General features: G+C 35.9%; 4 protein-coding genes across 10 annotated transcripts; 3 read left to right on the forward strand and 1 right to left on the reverse strand.

Annotated features, from left to right (window-relative positions):
- The first annotated feature begins 454 nt into the window (after positions 1-454).
- On the forward strand, positions 455-7,457 carry LOC110671026 (intermediate cleaving peptidase 55, mitochondrial). 5 transcript variants are annotated; one of them, XR_009147779.1, is made up of 16 exons: positions 456-717; positions 904-978; positions 1,077-1,340; positions 1,594-1,686; positions 2,114-2,320; positions 2,845-2,948; positions 3,139-3,205; positions 3,296-3,403; positions 4,236-4,328; positions 5,063-5,153; positions 5,325-5,395; positions 5,692-5,747; positions 6,463-6,523; positions 6,908-7,084; positions 7,224-7,289; positions 7,386-7,457. XR_009147779.1 is itself a non-coding variant. In XM_058144586.1 (14 exons), exons 1-14 carry the CDS (start codon positions 667-669, stop codon positions 7,019-7,021), a joined length of 1,455 nt encoding a protein of 484 aa, XP_058000569.1. In that variant the 5' UTR covers positions 456-666; the 3' UTR covers positions 7,022-7,457. The 5 variants fall into 5 exon arrangements, 2 of the variants coding, with proteins under 2 accessions (XP_058000570.1, XP_058000569.1); XR_009147778.1 differs by having other exon boundaries at positions 6,908-7,289; XR_009147777.1 differs by having other exon boundaries at positions 7,224-7,457.
- Positions 7,458-9,337: 1,880 nt separating this feature from the next.
- LOC110671507 (uncharacterized) lies at positions 9,338-10,060 on the forward strand. The gene has a single exon (XM_021834020.2). It carries the CDS (start codon positions 9,424-9,426, stop codon positions 9,919-9,921), a length of 498 nt encoding a protein of 165 aa, XP_021689712.1. The 5' UTR covers positions 9,338-9,423; the 3' UTR covers positions 9,922-10,060.
- Positions 10,061-10,887: 827 nt separating this feature from the next.
- On the reverse strand, positions 10,888-13,920 carry LOC110671669 (protein AGENET DOMAIN (AGD)-CONTAINING P1). Its single transcript, XM_021834239.2, has 4 exons — positions 13,372-13,920; positions 12,567-12,644; positions 11,886-12,341; positions 10,888-11,225 (listed from the first exon to the last, which is right to left on the reverse strand). The coding sequence occupies exons 1-4, from the start codon at positions 13,918-13,920 to the stop codon at positions 11,211-11,213; spliced, it is 1,098 nt and encodes a 365-aa protein (XP_021689931.1). The 3' UTR covers positions 10,888-11,210.
- A 303-nt stretch (positions 13,921-14,223) lies between these two features.
- On the forward strand, positions 14,224-17,855 carry LOC110636096 (putative pentatricopeptide repeat-containing protein At5g40405). Of its 3 annotated transcripts, none has more exons than XM_058144588.1 (3): positions 14,224-16,920; positions 17,056-17,218; positions 17,322-17,855. In XM_058144588.1, exon 1 carries the CDS (start codon positions 14,224-14,226, stop codon positions 16,576-16,578), a length of 2,355 nt encoding a protein of 784 aa, XP_058000571.1. In that variant the 3' UTR covers positions 16,579-16,920; positions 17,056-17,218; positions 17,322-17,855. The 3 variants fall into 3 exon arrangements, with proteins under 3 accessions (XP_058000571.1, XP_058000572.1, XP_058000573.1); XM_058144589.1 differs by having other exon boundaries at positions 17,072-17,218; XM_058144590.1 differs by having other exon boundaries at positions 17,085-17,218.
- Positions 17,856-18,038: the final 183 nt, after the last annotated feature.

The raw sequence follows: 18,038 nt of genomic DNA on the forward strand, positions 1-18,038 counted from the left end.
AAAGTTTCAATTCTTCCTATAAGCAGATAATACGTACTCATAACTTTTTAATATATGTTATATTAACTATAAATTTTTTAATATATTTCTATTTAATATAAATTATAAATTAAAAAATTTTCAAACCCATAAAAAATTGATCTTTCCAATAATTTATCTTTCTTAAAATTATTTTACCACTACATCCAATAATTAGTGATATAAAATTTATTATTTTAATTATATTAATTATTTTTTTTTTAAATTATGTGATAATAAAAGCATGCTTATTTTAGACATTGAGTCTTTTTTTAATCTTTATTCAACTTATTTTTTTATTAGGCAATTGAGCAATCCAATTCAAACATTTTATTTTTCATATTTTCGTTTATTATTAGAAGGACGAGGAAAAAAAAAAAAAAAAAGAGAAAGAAAATCTGCACGTGCTTTCTCTAAACGCACCGTCTAGGCAGCCAGAAAGATTCGGGAAAAAATTCAGAATGCACGCTCCTTAAACCCTAAAAATGAAAAATTGAGAATTTATCCATGATAGAAGAAAGGAAGTTCCAAAGAGGATTTTGATCGTTCCAAACTGTATATAAACTACCAACCCATCCGCATCCGGCTTCGACGAATAGAAGAGACCAGAAACAGAGGTTTTGAAACTGATTAGTGATAACCAACAAAATGCAGATTCTTTTCCGGAAGTTACTGCAGACCACAGCGTCATTCAAACAAGTAATTTGCTTTCTATCGAACACACTTCTCATCTCTCTCTCTCTCTCCCCCTCGCTTTTTCTTTTTTTGTGTTTCTATTTGTTCTTTTGGATCGAATTATCAGGTGTGTAGTTTTCAATTAAGTTTGTTCAGGCATCAGTTGTAAGCTGTAATGCTCACTTCTTTTTTGGTGAATTTTGTTTTCAGGGTATTGGTCGTTGCACTTATTCTACCCATAAAGTCCTCGATATTGGGCAGCCAACACCCTTAACTCATCCTCAGGTGATACTGCTTAACACACACACTGCACAAACATGATCTAGCAAGCTGTTTACATTATCTATGCCACCATATGAAGTCATTTTTGTTTACCTCTGCAGTTACTTAAGGATGGGCAGATCACGCCAGGTATTTATAGTGAGGAGTACATCTCAAGAAGAAAAAGGTTGTTGGAGCTTCTTCCAGAGAAGAGTTTGGCCATCATTGCAGCTGCCCCTATAAAGATGATGACCAGTGTTGTTCCTTACACATATCGACCAGATGCAGATTATTTATATATCACTGGTTGCCAACAACCGGGTGGTGTGGCAGTCTTGGGTCATGAGTGTGGCTTATGCATGTTCATGCCAGAAGCAACAAAGCATGTATGCCCTTTCTTGTATGATAGAATATTTGACATAGCCAACCGGTTGTAAATTTTGGCCCTTTACAGGCTTGTGATCCGTCAATAATTCTTTATTATTATTATTTTTTTCTGCTTAAATAAAATGGTTTCTAACTTCATGAAAAAAGTTTGCTATGTCAGTTTATGCATTATAAGCTCTAACTGTGGTGGTTACATATTGTGGACATATAATACAGTTACTTGAATGGTTACTTTTCAATTTATGTATTCAGGATGTTATGTGGCAAGGGCAAGTTGCAGGAGTTGATGCAGCACTAGAAAATTTCAAGGCTGAGAAAGCATATCCAATTAGCAAACTGTGTGATGTGAGTTTTAATAAATGTTGAAATCTAGATAAATGCATCAATATGACCGTTCTCATAAGTTTGCTGCAGTTTCAGTTTTGCTTTTAGAAGTTTGTAGGATATCATATAATTTTTGTTGTTCCTAAGGTAGTCTTTTGTGGGGGAGAAAGGATATGCAGGGATATTGAATCAACTTGTTATCTTTTGGATGTTGGATAATGTTATCCCACACGGTGTCAACTGGTTACATGACAGAAAAGCTATATTTGAATTGATGTTTAAAAAATGGCAATTCATAAATGCTAGGCTGCCAGCTAGATATTATTATAAGACATATTGGAAAGCCTATGTACTGTATATGTAATTGAAATTGTCTGTCACAGGAATTGTCTAATAGCTATGCAGAAACCCCCTTTTTTGGTTGCTTACTTTTGATTAATGGCTGCAGGTTCTGCCAGATATGATAAGGAGAAGCTCCAAGTTGTTTCACAACATGCAGACAGCCACACAAACATATACAGAATTGGAGGCATTTCAAAAGGCATCTCTTGTTGGCAAAGTGGAAGACATCTCCAGTTTCACCAATGAGTTAAGATGGATAAAATCATCAGCAGAACTTAAGTTGATGAGAGAATCTGCATCAATTGCTTGCCAGGTACTTCCAACCATAAATTATCTCTAGTTCCATTGAATTTAGTCAATGAACTGTTATGGGATTGTTGTCCTTTTGCAATTAAATGACTTATTATAATCCTTTAAGTCATTTTTTATTTGTAATAACTAAAAAGATATTTATTGTGGATGAAAAGAAATGAATGGACATACATGAATGGTGACTTCTCTACTCTTGTGCAATGGTTATATTTATTTGTTGGACCTGAATCATTTTTTGTGGTCTGGGCCCTTTCTTTTAGTTCTGCTTAAGTCGGTTTTCTTCCTGAAATGGTTGATTGGATACGTTATTTTGCAATTTTTACACATACCTGTTATATACAAAATGGATTCATGGAATCTTTGACACATTCTGAATCTTCTATTCTTGGAATTAGGAAGGCTTACCCTTATAGGGATATGCCCTTACTGATTGGAATTTCATCTTGTATGGGTGGCGTTTTGTTGACATCAATGGGGAAATTGCTCACATGGTACTAATAGTTAACTTTTTTGGTTATCGCATAGGCTCTTTTGCAGACAATGTTATATTCCAAGACATATCCCTATGAGAGTATGCTAGCAGCAAAGGTTGAATATGAGTGCAGAATGAGAGGTGCTCAGAGGATGGCGTGAGATTCTTCATATCTTATGATCTGATCCAATGAAATGAATTTTTGTTTGGGTGAATTCTATATTTATATTTGTTTTAATTATTGAGACATGTAGCATGGAATCAAGAACAATTATAACTTCATTCTTCTTTTAGTGTGCCTGTACCTCTATTAGTGATGATTTCTTTGTTATTGTATGCTTCACCAGATTCAATCCTGTGGTTGGTGGTGGGTCTAATGGGAGTGTCATACATTATTCCCGAAATGATCAAAAGGCAAGCTTTTCTATGGAAAGCTGATATGTAGCATTATGAAAAAATCTAATTAGTATTGTTTGATTCTGATCCTGAACTTCTATTTTGCAGATTAGAGATGGTGATCTTGTTTTGATGGATGTTGGATGTGAGTTGAATGGTTATGTTAGCGATCTTACTCGTACCTGGCCACCATGTGGTAGCTTTTCTTCAGCACAAGTATGCACTATTGATATCTGTTGGGAAAAAAAAAAAAGAATACTTATTTTATATTTGAATTTTGGAACTATTAGGAACTTTGTTTTGTTTGAATTTTTTTTAAAAAATAATTTCTGTAATGTTATATATTTATTTATTTTTGCATCTCAATCTAGAACAAATCAGATCATCCTGCAACATTGCAAGTGTACTTCTTTTACAGCCAAACCTCACTTTTCTCATCCCTGACCCCATTGTTTACGTTTCTTTGATCAATTGTTATTTTTCTTTTTCAAGCTGCAAGATTTTGAAAACTGTGGGTTGTCAAAACCATCATCCCAACTGCAAATTGATTTTCTTGAACTTGTTTAGTAATATTCTTTTTATGTTCACGGATGGAAAATATAATTGGTTTCAAACTTGTAAATTGTGGGTTTATTTAAGATGTGGTTAAAACTGATGCACATGTGTGCATGCAAATAAAGAGCAATAAAAATGTAAACATTTTGAGGGGTTTAGTGGTGGTTCAAAAGCTTGTCCTTTTAATGGGACACTATTTTGCAGCATGTGTATGACTGTATGTATTTACTTTCCAGTGTGTCCTTGTATAGTACACTTATTAATTGCAGTCACTAACATTTTCTTATAATAGGTGCATACTTTTGTTTATGTGCTTACATAGTAGCCAAATATTGTCTAGGATGATGACCAACAACTTCTGACCCTCTTATTTTTATGTTAAGTGTGTAGAGCTTTCGTCATATTCACTTGAAGTCTTACTTCAGCAGTTGTAATTTATGAGCTGTTAATTTTGTCTTTGTCATTCAAGTGACTTCAAACTTTTATTTTCCAGTACGAGCTCTATGATCTTATACTTCAAACAAACAAGTTATGCATAAATCTTTGCAAACCTGGTGCTAGCATTCGGCAAATACACAACTACTCGGTATGATTTCAGAATCTATATTTCTTTTGCATCAGCACTTTTATAGGAATGTTCTGGATGGCACCGCACCAGAAATATAATTTTTATTTTTGCATTGTATTGGTTAGGTATCTGAATGGAGTTGTAAGCTTAAATTTACTGTTTGGTTATAAATCCTCTTCAAGTTTATGATGTTCTGATCTAATTATGTGCTAAGGAATATCTTTAGTCTCTAATCCCATGATTTTGTTGTGCCATTAATTATTGCTTTTGCTGTTCTTATTGTTCTATGTTAACTTTTTTGCATTATTCTGGCACTAGCATGGTAATAGAAATGCTGACCATAAATTCAAGGGCTTTGAATTTTTCAAGATAAAAATTATATGAGTTTCTGAATAATTATTCTACATTTTTCAGCCTATAGCCTTGATTATGAATTATGATGGTAAAGGTTGAGATGGTCAGGTGGTTTCACCTCAAGGCATTCCCAAAATCATTGGAGTGCTTCATAGAAAATTACCTAAATTGGTCATTGTCTACCCTTGTGGGAGTATACGTGTGTCTGTTATCATTACATTATTGTTTTTCATTTTTCTTTCCTGGTGTGTATGCCCGTTGTGTTTTATTTTGTTTTCTTTGGTTGGGAAATCCTTTTATAGTTATATTTTCCACTCAAAGAAGCTCATAAGACAAACAATGTATCTATAAAGAAATATTTTAATTCTAATACAGTCATGTCACCATATGCTGGATAGGTTGAAATGTTGCGTAAGGGGCTTAAGGAGATTGGAATTTTGAGAGACAGTGGAAGCAGTTCCTATCATCTATTGAATCCAACTTCTATAGGTTTGTGCAACTTATCTTGTTTACATTTATTGTTGGCATTTTCCCAATTTTGCTGTTTCCTAAGATTATCACCAAAGCATGTTAACGTTTTAAGTTAGGATAATAGAGCTGATATCTAGCTTCAAATTGGTTTTGGGTAATTGCCCTTATTCTTTTACATTTGTTCTATAGGTCACTATCTAGGAATGGATGTCCATGATAGTTTTGCTGTGAGCTGTGATCGTCTTTTGAAGCCAGGTGTTGTAAGTTCTCCTAGATTGAACAATGATTTGACCTTTTCAACACTCTGTGATTTCGTCTTTAATATCTGTTTTTTTTCCTGTCTTTTGGTTAAAATTTTCTTTGCTTGATAACTTAAATGTGATTTATAAATGCATGCATGAATATTAACTTGTTATCTTTACAATCGAATTATTGAAGATGTTTGAGGAATTTTACATGTTAAAAGGTTTTTTCCTTTCCAATAAAAGATTTGTGAAATTGAAGCACTAATGTAGATTATTTAGATTTTTAATAGATGTTTACTGTATATGAGCAGGTGATAACAATTGAGCCTGGAGTGTACATTCCATCTATTTTTGATGGTCCAGAAAGGTAATTATCCTTCTCATGACAAAGTATTTCTTTGATATGATAGCCACTTGGACACCTTAAGGCACTTGTAAGCTACTTGCTTCATGCTACTTGTAGAGTACATGTATGACTCAGTTAAGCTTCCTGCTAGAAATTGCTTCTGTTGAAGGTATAAAAGCTGAGTAACGTTAAAAATACTCGCACAGACAACTCTGCAATGGGCAATAAAGTGCTTAAGCTGAACTTGATTAAGAACTTAAGATTAGAAAGTTGGAGCTGGCCCTAATACATCATAATTTTGTAGCTTACAAAAAGAGGACTCCTATAATGGAAGTCCTCTGCCAAGTATGCCTTCATGCAAGGACAAGCAGGATAACCTTATTGGGCTGATATTTGCACTATTTAGCTGCAGGATGCTAAGAATGATATGGGTTGCTTTTTGGCACAGCACTTGTTTGTATTTTGTTATGTCTGATTCACCACTCTTGAATTTTAAAAAAATTAGTCTCTCACATATGTTTCTTTAATTGTGATTCATAATTGGTTAATATCCCTCGAGTATTTAGAGCTCATTTTCTGATTATTTACTTTTTATCCTTTTTAATCCTTGGATCTCTATGTTACTCTATGCTATATTCCCCTAATGTAGATTTGAACACATCAAATTATATATACATCCATCTTAGCATCCATTGGACTCCTGTCATAAGTCCTAATTCAAGGATACCTATTGCAGATTCCAAGGCATTGGGATAAGAATCGAGGATGAGGTCCTAATTACAGAAACTGGTTATGAGGTAGAAACCAAAATTCATTTTCAAATGTTACTGCATTCTGACTGATATAATAGATGTGATTATTCTACAATGAACCTTTCTGCTTTAGTTTTAGTTATCATGGTCGTGCTTCAACTTGTAATAGTACAGATAGCTTATGTAATGATTGTTGTTATTTACAAGTTATAGAATCAGCTATTTTTCATCCCTTCGTTAGTCCCAAGTTTTTTTTTCTTCAGAAAGTCAATATCATTTATTGGAACTTTAAAATGTATGAACGACTAAATCAGAGACCATCTCTTTCACTCATCATTGTCCTTTACATACTTGTAGTAGCATTATCAGTGTTTTAAACAGTTGCATATTTTGAACATCCTTCACTGAGCTTTCTGGTGCTGGAATTAGGTACTTACTGGCTCAATGCCAAAAGAAGTAAAACACATCGAGTCCTTGCTAAACAATTACAGTCACGGAAGGGGAATGGAGACCCAGCATAATATGCAAGCTGCTTCCAGTTGACAATCCACCTAATACGTCAAAGAGCTAGACAGAGTCCTATTGGCCTGGGGTTTCACTGCGAAGGTACTTTGCGGTACACCACTTGTGTTGGAATTATAGAGCTTCATTGACATTTCATTCTTGGTATTTCTTTTTGCCTGCCCAATTCATGTTAAAAATGTTTGATCATGCGTGGTTACCATTTTGTTCTTGTTTCATTCAGTTGATCTTATAATTTCCAAGAAATGGCTTCAATACTTTTTTCTTGGGTTGCTGTCTTCCTATTGAGGTAGGTGGCACTCCTCCTCCTCCTCCTCCTCCTCCCTGGGACATGAGTGGAGCTGGCTTGTAATTATGATATTTATTATTTATTGTCATTGTTAAGCAAGGAAAGTTGAGATGGGGATTTATGTCTACCCATAAAGCTGGCAATGTAAATGGCTTCAAGAGTGTTCAATCTCAGCCTTTACGACGCTCTTTTATCTTTCCAACGACCCACCCGCTCTGAGTGCCAGTGTGAACTGTGAAGACGGATGGATGGTTAACAAGCAACAGATGGCTTTAGATCCAGTGATCCACAAAATATATATTGGAAATTCGTACGGATCCTATGTGTATTAAATAACGAAACTCACATGCGGGCAATCTTTCTTTCTTTCTTTCTTTCTTTAGGCTCTTTGGGTGTGTCGGTCATTGACCTCTTTACACTTGAGGCCTGCGGTTAGCAAATGACTTCTTCGATTTAATCTAACCCTATTTAATGATTGATCGTCGAACTTGAGATAGGTCTCAAGATATCGAGACGTGAACAATCTGCAGACAATCAACCGTTTACTCTTAAATTCTAATATGAAAGATTGATCTAGGGTTGGATACATTTAACACCAAAGGCCTATCACTAGGTCATCACACTTCAGTGTGATTAAAGGCATTAGTCATGCCGCCCCCAATATAATATTTTGAAAATTCTCATGCTTAGTTTTTATTCTAAAAAAAAAAGAAAAAATCAACCGTTGGTTTTTGCATATTTTTCCCCTTAAAAGAACAATCTATCTTATTATGTAAAGAAGGAAAGTGATATTTCTGAACTTAAAAAATTTTTTGGGTTTTCTTTATTATGTTACTGTTCTTTCTCTGTATGTTATAGAGTTCATGAACTTCGAAGCTTACAACTACAATGATATAACTATAAAGATGTTAACAATGATTCGAAAAAATATTTAATGATCATATTGACTTCTAACGCTAAAAATGGTTGAGGTTGGATCCAGTTTGAGCAAGTTGGGTTGGGGTATGTCAGTTGGGAGTTAATACTCATGCCAAACAGCTGCATTGATAAGTTGTGGTGATGAGCAAATCATAAATTGTTCTACAGATGATAAGATGCCATTATGGAAGGTGGTAATCTCATTCATGCCCTTCCCGTATTCCTATGGCCCAATCTTGAAGGGTCATTTCTTTATCTTTGAAGCCACTAAACCTTAATCTATAATACATAAAGAAAAAGTGTCTTATTTTGAATAATAAAATATTGTTTCAAATTCCTAAATAAAAAAAATAAAAATAAAAAATTAACTTAAATGTGCTAATATCATCACCATGCGCACTCAAGTCATGATGTAAATGAGACCGTTGGTTTGTCCGCATCAAAGAATTACTTTGAGACCACATGTCACCTTTTGCAATTAATCCATGCGCCATTGTCAAGCTCCCCACCCTCTGGTTCTGTGCTTCTCTGTACTCTTTGAACAATTATTTTAGGTGAGCTCTCAGATCTGCCATGCTACATGAATAGCATACAACCATTCTTGGGGTTCCGCAAATAAATTGGTTGCCTCTCCCAACCTCCCTGATTAGCAATTGTCTCCAACTTCCTCTTTCCCTTTAATTTTGCCATAAATTTCCAACTGTCTCATAAATACAGGTATAGGGTCCCTCAACCACCCTTCATTGTTCACCTAAATTACAATCTTTTCGCGAACCAATTTTTTAGCATAGCTGTTAAAATTATTATCGAGAAAATTATATTTTTAAATATATTAATTAAAAAATAATTAAAAATTAATTTTAATAAATTTTAATTATAAAAATATTAAAATATAAAATAATTTTTTTAAGATTATTTTTTTTAACATTTAAAATAATATTTTTATTTAAAAAAATAATTTTAATTTTTAGAACTCAATACTAAACAAACTGAAAAAAAAAGTTAGACTTAACCCATATCACCTTTGATTTTCTAGATGATCCATAAATCAAAATTTGACCATGGGTTTTCTGGCATTTTGGAGAATGTACCATGGCAAATGCACAGCTATACTGCTATATAAATGCTAGATCTTTCCCCGCAAGGTCACGACGTCCTTGCTTCTCTAGCAAGTTAAGGTCATTTAGAAGCAGCAACCAGAATCAAGTTCAAGAAAATGTCTCTTGTCACGGAAGAGATCAAGGCCAAAGCTGAGGTCTATTATGGAGATGAAATCTGCCAAGAGAAAACAAAGCTCTTGCTCAAGGAAATAGGGCTGCCAAATGGGCTCTTGCCCTTGCGTGACATTATAGAATGTGGGATCGTGATGGAGACAGGATTTGTGTGGCTGAAGCAGAAGAAGAGCATAACCCACAAGTTTGAGAAGATTGGAAAACTTGTGACCTATGCACCTGAGGTCACAGCTTTTGTGGACCGCGGCGGCAAGATCAAGAAGCTAACTGGGGTCAAGACCAAGGAGCTCTTGATTTGGGTCTCACTAAGTGACATCTATTTGAATGACCCACCAACTGGAAAGATCACTTTCCAGATACCTTCTGGGCTCAACAGATCTTTCCCTTGTTCAGCTTTTGAGGTTGAAGAAACTAAGAATGTTAAGCAAGAAAACAAGGAAGACGAGGAAGTGAAAGGAGCTGTGGGAGTAAAGGGAGTGTGAGCAGTTTAGTTCACTAGTTTGACTACTGATAAATCTTTTCATCTGCTGTGCTTTGCTACCCCTAATCCCTCTCCATTGTGATGTTTTAAGTTGTTTACTTGTTTATGTTGGTAATGAAATGCCTTTAGAATTCATAAAATAGTTTCATCATTTCATTGATTTTACAGAAAATATCATAGAGATCAACATAATTATAAGATAATCTTATGCTTAAAGTGATGATTTTGCATAAGTTAAATCATTTAGAAGAAATTTGTTCTCTTTATACACGAGAGCAAAATAAGACCTAAGCAAACTGTTTTAACTATTTTAAACAACAAAATATTAGAATTCAAATAATATCCAGGAATTCACATGAATAATTATACATTTAAAATGAAAATATATTTATATGATAGTAATGTCAATTTTAAATCCTAAAGTGGTACTAGCGTTCTTCAACTCTGGAGTTCAAATTTTAGTCGAAAACAAATAAACAATAAAAAAGTCTCGTGAGTCTGACCCATAAACTTCTGTAAGTAGATGAAATGTGTGAATGAGGTGAACTTAAAGAGGGAAGTTAGAAATTTTAATGGAGGTGATATAGCTTCCTTGTCAGTTGTCACCATCTAAAGTTTCCTTTATACTCTTGATATACATGCACTGGAAACATAAATAAATAAACAAGTTATAACCATCCTTAACATTCAAGGGATCGAAAATTTATGAAGATTAATCCATTCTCATGAGCTAAATCCATCATTAAAAAACTACCACTAACCTTCTTGATAAAGGGCATGTATAGAATGATAAAGATTCATCCTTGGTTGAGAAATCATTCAAAAAGTATTTAAGAAAACAAGGGAGACATATTTGATGCAGCTAAAGATGCATAATTAATCAATGGCATGCACTTAAGACTTCCAAGGAGCTAGTACATTTCGAAAACGACACAATAAGAACAAAGTGACAGATAATTCGCCTCCATGAGCAAAGAAACTTGAAATTTCATTCCGGTGACAATTTTACAATTTAACTAGAAGCACCGGACTAACAATTTTTTTTTTGTTTTTGGATTCAATGAAGCAGTTTGAGGCTGCACTAGAAGGCCCCCAGTCTAAAAGGAATCAACACAAGTCTAATACTAGATTAGCAGGCAATCAGACAAGGATGTGCAACTTGTCAGGCAACAAAGCTGGGAAAATTTGGTATCCACAACTACCAAAGAATGCAATGTGGAATTGGATGCTAATATCTGCACAGTCATGCTGCAGATTTTCATAGCAAATCCCTTGAAGTTTCTCCAGAAATCACAGCTTCACAGCCTGAGACAAATTCACATTACAAGCACATATTTACAATCAGAGAGAACTATAAGTTTTTACTCACTGTTAGTGTCCAGAATAAAAACTAAACTTCAGAAAGAATGGTGTGGTGTTAAAACTAAGTTACATCATGAAATTACATCACCAACCTGCCAATCACTAAGACATGTATGAACAAAAGTTATTATCATAGGTAGGGCTACAGAACAAAGAAGCATTATGTTAATAACCTAACCCACTAAACACTCACTGAGGCATACATTAATCTAGTTATTCTCATAGATTAAGGCTGTCAACCAAGTATGCAGTTTGGTATCTACCATGTATCAAACAGCAGTAATTTCATCTCCATAGACATGCATGGTTTTTTGAATACTTTTGAAACACCACCAGCAACCAACTGAAGAAGATAGCTTTCAGTGAACTCCAAATAGTTACCACTTATGTTGCATCATTTTAAATTCTTATGTTTGCACTATACCCCAGTTTTCAACTAGTCTGAATTGCAATTTGCGGCAAAACCTACAAGTTTAATAAAATAATCTGAGCCCTAGAATTTGTCATTATCTATAAAATTATTAAGTTCCAAAAATTCTCTGCTAACACCAGTCTAAACAATCGTCATCAACAACAAAATTTGTTAAAATATCCATGTCATACCAATGAAGGCAAGATCCATTCACCACCGATCCAATCCTGATGCAGCCTTAATTCAGAGTGTCGAAACATCATTTCCTCCTCGCTGTCCCTAAAGTAGACTATGTACTTTGAGTCAGCAAGAACCTTAGCAATAACACCCACCCACCAACCGTCATTGTATGAAGCATCAACTTCATCCAGCAATTTAAAACGATCAACAACTATGGTTTCTGGGGGACGGGGCCTTATGTGCAGAATGTCAACCTCCTCTCTTAGAAAATCACTATCATCTTCTGTTCTCAAGCTCTGGTACTCGATAAGGTACTTATCCTTTCCGACCACTTCAACAATAGTTGCAGCAAACCAAGCACCTTCAAAACCTTCTTCATCACTACTAACCTCAACTGGCATTCCCTTGCTAAACTTCTCGTCTGACATTGCTTCGATAGGCTTCACTTCTTTTAAAATCAGTGTTTCCTGCACAATTTAAGATTCAAGAAACTGACAATATAAGGATATAGTTTTCACATGCATTTGCATGCGTGCACAAGAGAGAGAGATAGAGAGAGAGGGACAAAGAGATTAACTAACACAGAATAGCAGAGAATAGAAAAATCATGTAGATAGATGTTACTAGAATCTGTTTATTTCAATAGTTGCAGCAAACCAAGCCCCTTCAAAACCTTCTTCGTGACTACTAACCTCAACCAGCATTCCCTTGCTAACCTTCTCCTCTGTCATTGCTTCAATAGGCTTCACTTCTTTGGTAATCATTGGTTCCTGCACAAACAGATTTCACAAAATAAACAGGCTTCACTTCTTTTGTAATCACTTCTTTAAGATTCAAGAAGCTGATAATGTAAGAATATAGTTTTCGCATGCATGCACAAGAGAGAGAGGGAGAAAGAGATTAACTAACACAGAATAGCAGATAACAGAAAAACAATGCAGATATATCTTCCTAAAATCTGTTTATTTTAATTTGGCATCTCAGTAGTCCCAAATTGTAAAATCCATAATCAAAACAAACATTAAAATGATCAGCTGCTAGCAATTGCAATGGAAATTTAGTCGACTATAGTATCATCGTCGTCAAGCAGTGCATCGCTACTTTACTTCCGAGTCCGGGCCATGCAAAGAATGGTGAATATTATCGGTTACCAGCATCAAAATACCAATCATCAATGGCAGATTACAAGAAATCTCACAGAATTACTTCAACAATGACAACCCTTTCAACATTTTTTTTTCTTTGTCAAGGAACACTCCCTTTGTTAAGGAACTCTCTCTCTCTCTCTCTCTCTCTCTCTCTCAGATAACAAGAAATCTCACAGAGTTACTTCAACAATAACAACCCCTTCAACATTTTCTTTTTCTTTGTCAAGGAACTCTCTCTCTGTCTCTCTCTACGAGAATTCGTAATCTAATCCGACAACAGAATCAAACGCATTAAACTATGAGCTATCATAAAAACAAGCAACAATATATTGAACAAAAGAAAACTCACCACTTCTTCCTTCAACTTGTCTTTCTTTTTTTCCTCTTTTACCTCGTCCTCTTCCTCATTCTCTTCCTGTTTCTCTTCTTGGACCCGTTCCAATGACGGTTGCCATTCCCCATTATCCCACTCCCTATGCAACCTCAAATCCTCCTCTCCAAACACAATCTGCTCTCTCGTCCCCCTAAAAAACACAGCAAACCTCCCATCCTCACACTCTTCAGTAATGGATCCTTCCCACCACCCATCATTATGGTATGCATCCACTTTCTCGCCGAACTTAAACTTCCTTTGTTTCTCCCTTGGCGCCACAGGCCTCAACTGCACTAAATCAAGAATTTCCCTTAAAGGTTTCTTGCCCGCTTTGTCATTGAATAGTTTCTCGTACTGGACAAGGTATTTATTAGGGTTCTTAGTGGAGGCACGGCGGATGATGGTGCCCACATACCAGGAGCCACGGAATCCATCGTCGTCGGAGCTGATCTCGACGATGGAGCCAGGCTTGAAGTGGAGGTCTTGCGGGGTTTTGCATTTGGAGTTGCTGGATTTGGGGGCCATTGTTAGTGTTAGGGTTTATGAGAGAAAAATGGAATCTGTGCAGCCGGTTTTAACAAGGATGGAAGAGGGAGAGTAGAGAGAGAGAAGTTGCAGAGACTGAGAAACGGAGTGAAGGAAGACAGACAATTGGCGAAAAGTGAGCCCACTCATATGGGGTGGGTAATTACAAAAAAGTCCTTAACCTTTCCCACAAAAATTCGTTTTAAATCCCTATTTCTTGGAAAAATTAGCAAGATTTTGATGTATTTGACACAAAAAGCGGTTTAGTCTCTGGTTTTTTCAAGTATTGATTCCGCTGTGTCTATGAATTTGTCCAAACGTCTAACACCCACCCTAAATCCAACCTTAACTCTCCCAATATTGGAGACTTGTTTGCTCCGATGCCGAAACCTCAAGCAATTCAGTCAAATCCTTTCTCAAATGATCCTCACTGGGTTCCTCCGAGACACGTTTGCAGCAAGCAGACTCCTCAAGTTCTCCACCGATTCACCCTTCATTTACATCAACCGCTCCCATCAAATCTTCACTTGCATTGAGAATCCAAATGGGTTCATTTATAACACCATGATGAGAGCTTATGTTCAAAGAAACGCTACACATAATTCTCTCGGTATATATAAATTGATGTTGCAAGAGACTGTTGAACCTGATAATTACACTTACCCTATTTTAGTTCAGTCTTGCTCTCTTAGACTAGCGGAGTTTGAAGGGAAACTGATTCACTGTCATGTTCTGAAAATGGGTTTTGATTCAGATGTTTATGTACAGAACACGTTGATAAACATGTATGCTGTTTGTGGGAACTTGAGCGACGCGCGTAAAGTGTTTGACCAAAGTCCTGTTGTGGACATAGTTTCTTGGAATTCAATCTTGGCTGGTTATGTTTCGATAGGGGATGTGGAGGAGGCTAAGTATATATACGATAGGATGCCGGAAAGGAACATCATTGCTTCAAATTCGATGATTGTGTTGTATGGTAAAAAAGGTAATGTTGCTGATGCGTATAGGTTATTCAGTGAAATGCATAAAAAAGATATGGTATCGTGGAGCGCTTTGATTTCTTGCTATGAGCAAAATCAAATGCATGAGCAGGCTTTAATTATGTTTCAGCAAATGAAAGCTGATGGAATTACGTTGGATGAGGTTGTGGTAATCAGTGTTCTTTCAGCATGTGCTCACTTGTTGGTAGTGAGGACAGGGAAATTGATTCACAGTTTGGCTGTCAAAATTGGAATTGAATCTTATGTTAACCTTCATAATGCTTTGATTCACATGTATGCAAGTTGTGGGGAAGTAGAGGCTGCCCAAAAGTTGTTTAACGGGGGTTGCTGCTTGGACCTGGTTTCTTGGAATTCTATGATCTCTGGGTACTTGAAATGTAGTGAGGTCGAAAAGGCCAAGGCTTTATTTGATTCAATGCCAGAGAAGGATATTGTGTCATGGAGTGCTATGATATCAGGTTATGCTCAACATGACAGATTTGCTGATACTTTGGCGTTGTTTCAGGAAATGCAGCTTGATGGAATTAAGCCTGATGAGACGACTTTGGTTAGTGTAATATCTGCTTGCACCCACTTGGCTGCACTTGACCAAGGAAAATGGATCCATGCTTATGTAAGGAAGAATGGCCTGAAGATTAATGTCATTCTGGGTACTACCCTTATAGATATGTACATGAAATTTGGGTGTGTTGAAAATGCTTTGGAAGTTTTCCATGGGATGCAGGAAAAAGGGGTTTCTACTTGGAATGCTCTCATTCTTGGTCTCGCAATGAATGGTTCAGTTGACAAGTCACTCGATGCATTTTCAGAGATGAAGGAATGTGGCGTGCTGCCTAATGAGATATCCTTTATGGCAGTTCTTGGAGCTTGTAGACACATGGGTTTAGTAGATGAGGGGCGCCAACATTTTAGTTCCATGATTCAGGAGCACAAGATAGAACCCAACGTTAAGCATTATGGATGCATGGTTGATCTTCTAGGACGGGCAGGTCTGCTAAAAGAAGCGGAGGAACTAATTGAGAATATGCCTATGGCACCAGATGTTTCCACTTGGGGAGCATTGCTTGGGGCTTGTAAGAAATATGGAGATAATGAAATGGGAGAGAGGGTTGGAAGGAAGCTTATTGAACTTCAGCCTGCCCATGAAGGGTTCCATGTACTACTATCTAATATATATGCTTCAAAAGGTAATTGGGATGGTGTTCTTGAGGTTAGGGGGATGATGGTACAACATGGGGTGGTGAAGACCCCAGGATGTAGCACAATCGAAGCAAATGGAACAGTTCATGAGTTCCTCGCAGGAGATAAGACACACCCTCAAATTAAAGATATTGAGAATATGCTGGATGAAATGGCTAAGAAATTAAAGATGGAAGGTTATGCTCCAGATACAAATGTGGTTTCTCTTGACATTGATGAGGAGGAGAAGGAAACTTCTCTGTTCAGACATAGCGAGAAACTTGCTATTGCCTTTGGGCTTATCACCATTAACTCACCAACACCAATAAGGATAATGAAGAATTTGCGAATATGTAATGATTGTCATACAGCAGCAAAGCTAATTTCTAGAGCTTTTAATCGTGAAATTGTGGTGAGGGATCGCCATCGTTTTCATCATTTCAAGCAGGGTTCATGTTCATGCCTGGATTATTGGTAGGAAAGTAGTAGAATGGGTAAATTGCATACAAATCTACATTCCTCATTGAGAGCTGTCTATTCCTACCAATTGTAGAAATGCATATGTTTCACAGCATGCTGTGTAGCTCTGTAGCCTACAAAAGCAAGCCTTGTAGCAGGAAGAAACCAATTGTTGAGTGATAATTTATATTGTCTTAAAAGGCAGTTTTTATGATTGTTTAAAGAAAAAGGCAATTATGAGGATAAGACCTAATCAATGGCGGGATTCTGTGATGGATATTACACTACAGATAGCAGTGAATTGGTTGATGAACTGCAATGGCATCATTCTCTGACTGATTCATTTTTATGCTTTTACAAGGTACTGACATCAGAATTATAGTCTCCACATATAAAGAAAATTTTAATATTGTTTTAGTTTTGCATTTCAATTTGGGTCTCTTCAGTGATATCTTATCTGCCAGCTAAAACACCTAATAATATATCACTATAACAGTCTGAAATTGCATCAGAAAATTCAAGCAGGGATTTCTATGAAACTTGAGAGGATTGAGCATGAGTTTCTGGAGAAAACTCTTTTCTTAGGGAACCTGAATATGGTATTGCAAAAAATTGCTGCAAAATGGAGGCCTTGACAGGATAACTTCTAGTCAAGAAATGTAAGATGCTATGTGTGATTCCTCAGTTTAGCTGTACTAATTCTCTTGCACATTTGGTGTTGCTAAGTTTAATTATGCCTCTGTTCCTGTTGTATTTTTGCAGATGGATTGAATAGCATGGAAAATAAAATTCATTGGTGGTCTTCTCATCTTCTTATGAAATGGCATTCAGAGGAAAGTTCTTCCCCTAAAATAGTGTTCTTTCCGTATTCTGCAATTGCAGTGAGGGGAGTTTAGCTCCATTCCTATGATTAAAAAATTTTATATGGAAACTTGCCTTGTTGCATATTAACTTCAGAATGCAATGGATAGGCTTCATCTTTTTATTTGGACTGAATTTATGGTATGTCTCGGGGTTTCTCATTGCCTGCTGCCTAGTTCATGCCTTCTCACTTTCCATTGGGAAAAGTCAACTCAGGTGAAAAGGGAGTATACTGCAGCATTAGTTCTATGCGAGTACATAATGTTCATTTTTGCAGTCTTATGTTGGCAGTACGCAGGAACTGAGTTATATGATTTTTTAAAGGACTAAAGTGTACGAGAATTATAAAGTCAAAAAATCATTTAATACGTTTTCTTAAAAAGTAAGAATTCAAGTGTAATTTTTATCAAATATCAAGAGGCCCTTTGTTATGTACCTATTAAGAATTAATTTATTGTATTTTAATCCGCAAAGTATTTGCGGACTATGGTCAGTTCGTAATCAAAGTGACAACATAGTAAAAAAAAAAAAAATGAAATTTCTTAATTGATAAGGGAAAGGTATTTGTGATGAAGTAAGTCTACCTAAGAATTTCCAGACGAAATAAGCATATATGAT

The sequence above is a fragment of the Hevea brasiliensis genome, chromosome 3 (genome assembly GCF_030052815.1).
Source record: "Hevea brasiliensis isolate MT/VB/25A 57/8 chromosome 3, ASM3005281v1, whole genome shotgun sequence".
Lineage (NCBI taxonomy): Eukaryota > Viridiplantae > Streptophyta > Magnoliopsida > Malpighiales > Euphorbiaceae > Hevea > Hevea brasiliensis.

Bases quoted from the DNA above. Each gene is read 5' to 3' on its own strand.
- LOC110636096 (XM_058144588.1), top strand. From the start codon at position 14,224: ATGAATTTGTCCAAACGTCTAACACCCACCCTAAATCCAACCTTAACT.
- LOC110671026 (XM_058144586.1), top strand. From the start codon at position 667: ATGCAGATTCTTTTCCGGAAGTTACTGCAGACCACAGCGTCATTCAAA. The intron at 1,687-2,113 runs GTGAGTTTTAAT...TAATGGCTGCAG, and splicing joins CAATTAGCAAACTGTGTGAT to GTTCTGCCAGATATGATAAG. The intron at 5,154-5,324 runs GTTTGTGCAACT...TTTGTTCTATAG, and splicing joins ATTGAATCCAACTTCTATAG to GTCACTATCTAGGAATGGAT.
- LOC110671507 (XM_021834020.2), top strand. From the start codon at position 9,424: ATGTCTCTTGTCACGGAAGAGATCAAGGCCAAAGCTGAGGTCTATTAT.
- LOC110671669 (XM_021834239.2), bottom strand. From the start codon at position 13,920: ATGGCCCCCAAATCCAGCAACTCCAAATGCAAAACCCCGCAAGACCTC. The intron at 12,645-13,371 runs GTGAGTTTTCTT...CTGTTTGTGCAG, and splicing joins ACAAGTTGAAGGAAGAAGTG to GAACCAATGATTACCAAAGA. The intron at 12,342-12,566 runs GTTAGTAGTCAC...TAAATTGTGCAG, and splicing joins GCAAGGGAATGCTGGTTGAG to GAAACACTGATTTTAAAAGA.